This window comes from Helianthus annuus, chromosome 4, assembly GCF_002127325.2.
Source record: "Helianthus annuus cultivar XRQ/B chromosome 4, HanXRQr2.0-SUNRISE, whole genome shotgun sequence".
Lineage (NCBI taxonomy): Eukaryota > Viridiplantae > Streptophyta > Magnoliopsida > Asterales > Asteraceae > Helianthus > Helianthus annuus.
In genome coordinates, this window is record NC_035436.2 from 156,346,253 (window position 1) to 156,357,751 (window position 11,499).

The following is an 11,499-nucleotide window of genomic DNA, read 5'->3' on the forward strand; positions in this document are numbered from 1 at the left end:
TCTTAATATTCTCTTTCCGGCTTCCCAATGACTCTTCTTTGGTCTCTCCATGAATTGGCTCAGTTTGTTGACAGCAAATAATATATTTGGTCTGGTATTTGTTAAATACATCAAACACCCTATTAGACTCCTGTATGTATTTTGGTTTACGTCGTTCTCGGGATCATCTTTAGATAACTTGAGTCCGTATTCCATTGGGGTTGAAAGTGCATGACAATTTTCCATCTTGAATCTTTCTAGCAGAATTTTTGTATATTTATGTTGTGATAACATAATGTTTCCGTTGTCATAGTTAACTTCCATACCTAAGAAATAGTGAAGATTCCCCAAATCTGTCATTTCGAACTCACGTTTCATCGATTCCTTCAGTTCCTCTATCATATTCATTGAGTCACTTGCCAAGATAAGATCGTCCACATACAAACATACTATCATTCTTGACTGTTTTGAGATCTTGGTGAAAAGGGTGTGTTCATATACACATTTACGGAAACCATGAGTTCTGAAATATTCATCTATACGGCTATACCATGCTCTTGGAGCTTGCTTCAATCCATAAAGAGCTTTCTTTAAATGACACACCTTTCTTTCTTCTCCCTTTTTAACATAGCCTTCGGGTTGATTAATGTATACATGTTCCTTTAACTTTCCATTTAAGAATGTTGTTTTAACATCCATCTGATGTAGGTGCCATCCGAATTGAGCAGCCAAAGCCAAGACCAGTCTTATAGTGTCGAATCGTATATTACAGGAGCAAATACATCTTGATAGTCAATCCTATACTTTTGACTGTAACCTTTTGCAACTAATCTGGCTTTGTACTTGTCGACATTCCCGTACTCATCATACTTAGTCTTATATATCCATTTCACACCAATAGGTTTTTGGCCTTTTGGTGGATCCACTAGATCCCATGTTTCATTCTTAATTATGGACTGAATTTCTCTATCCATTGCTTCTCTCCACTTGACATCTTTAGATGCTTCATTGTACGTTATTAGGTCAGCATCAGCATATAACACAAAATATGCTACCTCATTCTGTATGTTTGGTGCTGTTTGTGCTCTTCCGTATAATTCGTTAACTTGTGCTTCGGTGAGAGGTTGGGTATCTTGATAGATTTCATTAATTCTTCGGGTTCTTATTTCTTCATTTTCCGATGATGATGAGGATTCTGTTTCTTCTTGAGGATTTGTTACCTCATGATGATCTTCTTGATTATCTGCAACCTCTTGCCCATTTTGATTTTTAACTGACTGTTCTTCTTCTGTACTTGTTGCAGCAGCATTAGTTTGAACTACTCCTTCCCCTAAAGCATCTAGTTCGATGAGTGATATTTCTTTATTATCAGTTCCCACATTCAACTCTTGATCTTCGTCAAACACTACGTCCCTGCTAATAATGGTTTTGCCAGTCACCAGATTATAGAGCTTGTATGCTTTACTACTTTCATTGTAGCCAATGAAAATTGTTTTCTCTACTTTATCATCTAATTTTCCGCGGTGTTGCCTCGGGACATGTGTATATGCTATGCATCCGAATACTTTTAAATGTTTGACACTTGGTTTTCTTCCACTCCATTTTTCTTGCGGAGTAGTGTGTGGCATATTTTTAGTTGTGGCTCTGTTAATAAGATACGTTGCACAGGCTACAGCTTCGGCCCAATATGAGTGTGACATATTCTTCATTTTTATCATGCTCCTACTTAACTCCATAAGTGTTCTGTTTTTTCTTTCGACGACTCCGTTTTGTTGTGGGGTGTAACTCGTAGTAAGTTGATGGTGGATTCCATTTTCTTTTAGATAATTCTTAAACTCGTGGCCACAATATTCTCCCCCTCTGTCGGTACGGATAGTTTTGATCTTATGACCGGCTTGATTTTCAGCAAATACTTTGAAGATTTTAAAGAAATTCAGTGCTTCCGATTTTTACTTTAGAAAATAAACCCATGTTTTTCTTGAGAAGTCATCAATGAAAGTAATAAAATATTTGCATCCACCTATTGATAAGGTTCTCATCGGTCCACATATATCTGAGTGTATTAGTTGCAGTGGCTTCTCGGCATGCCAAGTTGTTTGTTTTGGAAATGATTTTCTTGCATGTTTGCCAAACAAACAACCTTCACATATACTGTCAGTTGTCTTAGAGATTTTCGGCAGCCCTTTCACTGTTCCATTCACTTCCATATTATATAACATATCAAAGTTTAGATGCCCATATCTTCTATGCCTTAAAATGCTAGTGTCTGCTGTCATTACATTACACACCCGAGGAATCACATCATGACTAAGGTTGAGTGGAAACATTTTATTCCCTGTCATTTTAACTAATCCGATGCATGTCCCTGAAGAATCTTTAATCATACACTCTTGATTTGCAAAGTTAACTTCATAACCTCTCTTAACTAGTTGCCCCACACTTAATAAATTATGCTTTAAACCTTCGACGTAAAATACGTTAGGAACTTTCTTTTCAATTCCTTTTACTTTGATTGATACATCGCCACATCCTAATACTTCTAACTTCTTGTCATCTCCGGTCCTCACTTCTCTTCGTTCTGACTCATCTAATGTGATGAATAACGTCTTGTTACCGGTCATATGATTACTACACCCGCTGTCTAAATACCAGCAGTCGCTCCTTGACACTTCTTCTACATTGAATATCATGAACATTGTATCTTCATTCTTTTCTTCGCTTTCCTCTTCATGTAACAGTGCACTCCCATTTTTATCGTTCTCTTCCTTTTGTTGACAGAAACGTGATGTATGTCCTAATTTCTGGCAGTTGTAACACCTAATCTGTCCGTATGATCTTCCTTTTCCTCTACCACGTCCTCTACTTGCATGATCATATCTGTTCTGCCTTGATCTGTCTACATTATTACTTTGCATCTGAAACGCTTGTTCCATTGGATTATCATCATATTGTTTTAATCTCAATTCATGAGACTGTAAGATGCCAAGTAATTCTTCGGTGGTGATCATAGTCAAATCTTTTGATTCTTCTATCGCTATAACTACTGCCTCATACTTTCGGGTTAAACTCCTAAGAATCTTCTCTATTACTCTTTGTTCTGTTATATTTTCCTCATTCATACGGAACTGATTTACTAAAATCATAATCCTATTCATATAATCTTCTACTGTTTCGTTTTCTCTCATTCTTAGGGCATCAAACTCACATCTTAGGGTTTGAAGTTTTACCGTTTTCACTCTGTGTTCTCCTTTGTACGCTTTATGTAAGACATCCCATGCTTCCTTCGAAGTCTTGCACATTGCAATTCTTTCGAATATTATTTCACTGAATATTATTTCACTGACTGCTTGAAATATTATGTGAAGAGCCTTCCTGTCCCTTTTTAATTTTTCTCTATGAACGTTTCGATCACTTTCTGATGCTTGAATTGGAAGATCGTTGTAACCTTCTTCAACAATCATCCATAGATCTTGTGATTCCAGTAACACCTTCATTTGAATATGCCAATGATAGTAATTTTGTCCCTGTAATTTTGGAACTTGAGTTTGAAGGCCTCCATTCACCGTGGTCATGTTTGAAATTGATTTCTTCTTCTAATTTATGATCTTTAACCTTCGTCGAAGGAATTCTGTGATTTAAGAAACAGATCTCGGTAGGGTAGGATCTGATACCACTTTATTGAATCTGTGTTTGTAATGTGAACTAGGGTTTTGGGATGTTTCTTCTGTTCGTTCTTATTCGAATTGGTGAAGAATAATGTAATGTTACATCACGTATATATACACTACCGGTTATTCATAACCGTTCCTAAACTATTGTCTAACATAATAATAATACTAATGATAATTATAACATAATATCTAGCTTATATAAATATTGTCTAACATAAATATTATCTTTTTCTTGAATACAATAAAAAAAAATTATTCTGGAAGTGTATATCCCAGTCGGAAATTTCAATCCACTACTTTGATTCATGCGTTCATCCCATTCAGAAATAATAGAGAACTTGTTATTTCTGCTAAGATGCCACTACTTTATGATCAATGCTACTCCTCTGTTCAAAATCAATTAGCTATGCATGCATTTTGATTGTTTCTTAAAGGTGGGAAATATGATCTTAATATATTATGTGATATAAAAATCCTAACCAAATGTTGTTCTTCAAGTATACTGATGAAATGTTTCTTTCTTTTTGCTACTATGTGATAGGTAATGTGCACCCAACAAAAAGAATTTCTCTGCTTTAATATCTTTCAAAACTCGGGATTTGGTTTTTCAAATTCTACTCAGACTTTATGCTCACCATGTGTGGGCTTTGCATAATTTAGATTGTGGTCCGTATCCATAGATGTGTACGGCTGCCAATTTTTTTGTCCTTGCGCATGAAAATGTCAAAGCAAGAAAAGAAGACGGAAGGACAAACATATAAGTGTATATAATACTCACATACAGGATTGACCGATTGACACAAGTAACATTTTTACAACCAGATTTTACACTCTAGACATGGCTCTTGATAGAAGAACTGTAACCAGTTTGATCATCATGATACTTATCCCATAACATAACTCCTCCATATTTTGAAGAACTTTTGATTGCTGGAAGCACTTTAGAAGTAAGGTCACCAACAGGGATGTATCCGCTTCCGGCAGCCGTAGGCGAAGCTGGTAGCCCCAAGAAAATCTTGGCTGCTGGTATATCACTAGTCCACTGCTTCCATGCATCTTCAAGGTTAGTGATACCTCCAGAGTACTGACAAGGAGGGTTGTTATAGAACTGAACCCAAACATAGTCAAACAGACCTGTTTTAAGAGCGGTTCCAATATACGCATCCGGGAAAGGACACTGTGGAGCTGCTGTCAAGTATACCTTCTTTCCTTGACTGCTGTAACCAGAAAGATACCTTGCCAGGTCATCCCAGTGTTGGGTGGTTCCTCCTTCGATATCAAAATCAATTCCATCCAAAACAGCTTCACCAAGTGGACGGGTGGATGATTGGCCACCTAAGAAGTTATTCCAGAGGTAAGTGGCTACTTGTTTGGCATCTTCGGCAGAGGTTAGATAGTAGCTCCCGGCTGCTCCTCCAAGAGTGAGCATCACCTTGACTCCTTTCGCTTGACATGATTTAATGTCGGTTGTTAACTTGGTGCAGCCATTGCTGTATGGATCACAGTGACCTGCCAGATTAATCATTGGTGTCTGGCTGTTTCCAAAGGTTGCAAGAAACGCAAGGTTGACAAAATCGTAGTTCCCTGTCGAGCACGTCTCAGCCAAGGTACCCTCACCCCCGTTTTGACCCCAGTAGATTGCAATGCCACCAGCATTGGTACCCACTGCTAGTAACAACATCATTGAGGATAATAATGCTAATCGGGATACCATTTTCACTCAAGTATGTATCTTACCTGAAGTACTGTAGTAATTAATGAACTAAATAATGTGTTCCAAATGCTTGAGAAGTTTGGTTTTTATAGTAAAGGCAGATTGCCCAATTGGGATGCTTCCAATTGTGGAGTATTTTTAAAAAACCAAGGACCTTAGAGGGCACTCTGTTGAATCCTCTTTTAGCAGACCTTGGATTTTTTGAAATTATTGGAAGCTTCTTCCTTTGCCATCTGTTTTGTTTGTTTCTTGTTGTCTTCTACATTAATGTTTTGGTTTCTCATTTATGGTATTAGACATATTTGTCTCTATGCTATTGTCATTAACATACAAAGTAGTTCAGGTATATGTTACTTTCTTGAACTTCTTATGAGAATGTTATGCTGTCATATATTACAATCACATGGCTCTTTTGTGATTGTTGGAGACTATGATCAAGACGAATGTTTGGATGCAGTATATGATTCTTTGTTATATTAAAAATGTAAATATTAGTGTTTTACATCTTCAGGGCCTCGCAAAACAGGGCCGGGTCAGTTGACAAGTCAAACTGGGTTGGGGTCAAATGGGTTTTGACCAAAATACGCCTTCCGCCGTTTTTTTTTATAATAGCAAAATGGGTTCACTAGCTATATTTGTTTTATGGAGGCAGTGGCGTGTGCGGCGTGATACTGGCGGTGATGGGGGAGGTGACAGTGGCCGTGTCTAGCGCGACCAGTAAGCTTATGGTGCTGGACCCCTCGGACATAGTTTATTTTACCAAGTTTCATGAAAGTGACACATTGTATAATTTGAGTAGACCTCAAATCAACCCATTTAACCAAGAAAGAATTACCTGCTCTCCTGACTCGTTAGTTCTGGATTTAGTTTTTCAAGTTCTGTATAGGAAGATTGGCCCAGAACGATTTTCTTGTTATTTATCATGATCACATGTGTGTCGGTTATGTACCAATAACACTTCAAGTATCTCAAGTACTTGTGAAGAGGTATGGTCCCAATTCCTTGCCCACATGGCAAGGACCACACCATTTTTTCATCCTACATGGCGCCTACATCAGCAAGGTAATCTAGAAGCTTCTGGAAGACATCAAGGTGGCACCAAAGATGCTCCGTCTGACAAGAAGGACAACACGTGTCACCAGTCATCGAGCGCCATGTAGGCCTGCAACAAATCAAGGAGCAGACCGACAACGCCAGTACGACGTCTCCAAAATGAGCAAATGTAAGCGCGCCACGTGTACCACTACACTGGCCATGGCAGAGGAGACCAAGAGGATATTCCCCTTGGTCGGACAGCTGGCACGCAACCACAGCTGGCACAGCTGCTCCTCCCTCCTTCACCCTCCGGCTATAAATAGGACCCTTCATCATTCAGGTTGAATCATCTTACTCTCTATACTCACACACTCAACACACACTGTTTATTCTCCCTTAGAACAGTACTTGTTCTCACGCCGGAGCCTGGTTAAGAGGGAAACCCCCATATTCCCCTCTTAACGAGACTAACGGTGTTGCTGTTTTGCAGGATCCAGGTCATTTTCATGAGTAAGAAAGGAGATTGAACCCACAGAAGAAACATCCCCACAGATTAACCTCAGTGTTATTCTGTGTTTCATCATTGGCGCCATCCGCTTTTTGCAAAAACCACCCTCATCTCTTTTCTCTTCGAAAAACACTCGTCAAAATGGCTGAAACAAACCCTTCACACCAGGTGGAAGGAGAAGTTTCTTCCTTTGAGCTCATTTCGAACACAGCACATGTCCAAAGGGGCCAAAGGAACGAAATCATCCAAGAAGGGCAAATAAACAACGATTTTCCTAGTATCTTTGGAAGTGCATCCAGAGTTGTTAGCCAAACCACAACTAGACCCACTTTCCAACCTCCAACTAGGATTATCACCCAAACTACAAACGGAGCCACTATCCAACCTCCACCTGGGATAGTCCAACAAACACCCCCACCCGTGCAAACACCAAGCCATGGACCTGGCCCTTCAGCTCCATCGGAACAAGCACAACTGAACTTCTCTGCACTTCTAGGGCTACCCGAAGGAAAAACTCTGGCTTCCTGGTATGCCGAACAGATGGCGTCTATAAATCTCGTTTACACATAACTTAGCGCACAGCAAGCTTTGCTTCAAGCGCAAGCCAACCAGTCCGCGTTCGTTACTCCACCACAAAGATCTTTGAGTACGCACACAACTCAGCACATCAATGCATGGAACTTACGCCGAGAGAAGGGACCTGCGCCAAATATCAAAAACCAAGTGCGCACGACACACGCGACACTTATGGCGAAACAGAAAGCAATTACGTACAACACCCTCAAAGAAGGCCAATTCAAAGCCGTTTGGGCGCGCGCAACATGAACGCTGAATGGGACGATGAAGAAGAAGACCCGACGTACACAGGGGAAAGCACAGTATTCAGTAGATTGCACCCAGATCATGAAGCATACAAACCGCCCAAGCGCGCAGGGTACAACCCAAAAGCAGAACATGATTACACCTTGAGCTATCGTCCAGACGACATGGCTGAAAATTCAAAATTCGTCAGAGAAATCGCAACAGCCGCTATTGACAAAATGAAATTGCCACACAACGTGGGCAAATACAACGGCTTGACAGACCTAGATGATCATCTCCAAGTTTTTAATGGCGCGGGAGCAACAGGAGGATGGAATTTACCAACTTGGTGCCATCTCTTCGCTCAAACATTTGTCGGGGCAGCACGCATTTGGTTCGACAGCCTGCCAGCAGGAAGGATCAAATCATGGACCGACTTTCGAGAGAAGTTCCTCGTGCACTTCTCTCAGCAGCGCAGACACACCAGAGATCCAGCTGATTGTTTGAACATATGGCGCAAGGACCACGAAAGCGTGGAAGATTTCATCACCAGATACAACAAAGAATGTCTGGAAATTGGGGATGTAGGCGAAAAGATGATGCGCGCGCACTTCATGAAGGCAGTCAAATGCGACGATCTAATCAAGCGAGTAAAGGGAAGAGACGGAGGACCCAAAGATTGGGAAACCTTCATTGAAGCAGCCAAGACCATTGCGCAAACAGACAAACAGTTGACTGGTGATGATCACCGTCAGCGCGGATATAACCACAATGACCGGCACAACAAAAAGGGCAGAAGCCAACCATGGAAAGCGTCCGGTCATAGAGAAAGAAGCCCAGCAAGGGAGGATGCGCGCCACACAATCAATCAGATAGCCCACCGGAAAGAGGTAAAAAGAGAAAACAGGGAGAAACAGTGGACACCACTAACGAAGACCCCTTCCAAGGTTTTGGTCACCGAGAATCACCAGTTCAAACCACCCCTACAAATGCGAAACAAGAGGGGTCAAGATCCCAATCTTTTCTGTGAATTTCACAAAGACACAGGCCACTTAACTGACGACTGCTTCAGCTTAAAGCAAGAAATAGAAAGGGCCTTGAGAGATGGAAAGCTCACTCATTTGGTAAAAGGTGGAAAGCGCGACTACCGCCAAATTCAAAGAAGGGAAGAAGGGCCAGATAACAAAAAAACTCCGTAAATTAGAAACCCACATGGTTCAATGGGGTCCGCGAAGGCCAAGAAAAAATGATAACAAGCGCGCACAAGACGACTCGTGGCGCAAAAGGCAAGTTGTTTTCCCTATTGTAAGAGAAGGCCCAAGAGAAAGAAGACCCATAGTCATCTCGGGCGTAATCGGTCACTACCTAACCGACTACATTTTCATTGATCCAGGGAGCACCCGGACATCATATATGAACATTGTTTTAATCAATTCGATCAAGAGGACAAGGCGCGCGATTACCCACTCACTGGTTTCTGCAATGAAGCCGTCTTTCCTCTCGGGCAGATATCGTTCCTGGTGTTACTCTCGGATGGAAGAAATTCAAGAACAGAAGAAGTCACGTTTATGGTATTGCCCGCGCATTCAAGACACGATATCCTCCTGGGAAGAGAGTCTCAAGGAGATTTCAGTATGATTTACTCCGGTCCGCATTCAGCTGTGGGATTCCCAACAGAAACGGGGATAGCAATAATATACGCAAGCAAGGAGGTCTTAGCAACAGATGAAGTCAGACCTGCAAAGGCAAGCAAACCAGCACCACACGTGGAAGCAGAAAAATGGGTATTGAACAGCTACCCAGAACAGACAGTTACCTTAGGACCTGCAATGTCCGATCTAACGCGCACGGCGCTAAAAAAGCTGTTGTTCGAAAACATGGATGTGTTCGCCTGGACACCAGCTGACATGATGGGTGTTCCACGGCACATAGCAGAACATCGACTAAATGTCTCAGAAGAAGCAAAACCGGTGGTACATGCCAAGCGCCACTTAGGAGACATAAAACATGATGCTATGAAAGAGCAGGTGATGGAGCTGTTGAATGCAGGAATCATCAGGGAAGTCAGATACCAAACATGGGTGGCGAGCCCAGTAATGGTACAGAAACCAAACGGTAGTTGGAGAATGTGTGCAGATTACAAGGATCTAAACAAGGCATGTACGCGCGACTGTTACGCCTTACCAGATATCGATGAAAAGATTGACTTGCTAGCAACATTCAGACGGAAGTGCTTCCTTGACTGCTACAAGGGGTACTACCAAGTCCAAATGGCCGTCCAAGATGAAGACAAAACCGCATTCCGCACGCCGACAGGGCTATACTGCTACACCAAAATGCATTTCGGCCTAAAGAATGCAGGGGCGACCTACCAGAGATTGATGAATGAAACGTTCAAAGATGCCATCGGCAAGTATATCGAAGTGTATATGGACGACTTGGTGATTATGAGTAAAGAGGAAAGTATGATGCTGGTGAATATTCAAAAGACATTTGACACCTTGCGCGGTGTAAGTATCAAGCTAAACCAGCGAAGTGTTCTTTCGGCATGGAAGAAGGAAAGTTCTTGGGTTTCATTGTTACGAAAGATGGTTTCAAAGTGAATCCTGAGAAAGTTCAAGCAATCGAAAGAATGCCTTCCCCATCAACCATCAAAGAGATGCAAAAATTGGCAGGACGATTGGCAGCACTCAACCGATTCCTAGCCAATAACGCAGCCAAATCTTTCCCATTCATCAAGACACTCCGCAACTGCATGAAGAAAAGCCAATTCCAGTGGACTCCGGAAGCCGAGAGTGCATTCCGCGAGATGAAAGATTGCCTTATCAGATTGCCAACATTAACTGCACCAATCAAGGGAGAACCTTTGGTATTGTATTTGTCAGCCCCCGACAGAGCAATCGGAGCAGTTTTACTCGTTGATCGACAAGGTGTCCAAACACCAGTTTACTATGTGTCGCGAACCTTGACCGATCCAGAACCCGATACGCCATAATGGAAAAACTAGTGCTCGCGCTAATCCATGCTTCAAGATGGCTACGCAGGTACTTTGCCAACCACGTCATTCTCGTATTAACAAACTACAATATTGGCAACATCCTCGCAAGGCCAGAGATTTCGGGAAGACTAGCAAAGTGGGCAATAGAACTCGGGGGCCATAATGTGGTTTTCAGGCCAAGATCAGCACTCAATGGCCAAGTGCTAGCAGACTTCATGACAAAAGTACCTGATGACAAGGATCGGGAATGTAAAGCAATGGAGAAAGCCGAAAAACAACAAGTAGAAGAACCGTGGTTATTATACACAGACGGCGCGTCTAACGAAGACGGCGCAGGCGCAGGGCTTCGGTTGGTGAGCCCTGGCAAACATGAATTTACGTACGCCATACGGTTGGATTTCAAAAGCACGAATAACAAGGCCGAATATGAAGCTTTCCTTGCTGGTTTAAGATTGGCAATCAAGATGGGAGTTAGACACATTGAAGCGCACGTAGACTCCATGTTAGTGGCCAGACAAATTGATGGGCAATATGAGGCCAAAGGAGACGTAATGGCGCTCTACCTGAATCAAGCAAAGACATTACTGCAAACTTTCTATTCCTACAAGGTGCACCTCATCAACAGGAGCGAGAATAAACCAGCAGATGCGCTGAGCAAGCTCGCATCTACAAGTTTTCAACACCTGGCAAAGGATGTACGCATAGAAGTTTTGACTCCAATAATCGCGTACCTTCAATCTGGGATACTCCCGGAGAACAAAGCTGAAGCAAGAAAAATCCAATACAAGGCCGA

The 11,499-nt window shown here is 41.8% G+C and overlaps 2 protein-coding genes across 2 annotated transcripts; one reads left to right on the forward strand and one right to left on the reverse strand.

Moving 5' to 3' along the window:
• Positions 1-4,394: 4,394 nt before the first annotated feature.
• Positions 4,395-5,589, reverse strand: LOC110936914 (hevamine-A). Its single transcript, XM_022179319.2, has one exon. The coding sequence runs from the start codon at positions 5,362-5,364 to the stop codon at positions 4,483-4,485; it is 882 nt and encodes a 293-aa protein (XP_022035011.1). The 5' UTR covers positions 5,365-5,589; the 3' UTR covers positions 4,395-4,482.
• A 2,139-nt stretch (positions 5,590-7,728) lies between these two features.
• Positions 7,729-8,907, forward strand: LOC110933727. The gene has a single exon (XM_022176933.1). The coding sequence runs from the start codon at positions 7,729-7,731 to the stop codon at positions 8,905-8,907; it is 1,179 nt and encodes a 392-aa protein (XP_022032625.1).
• Positions 8,908-11,499: the final 2,592 nt, after the last annotated feature.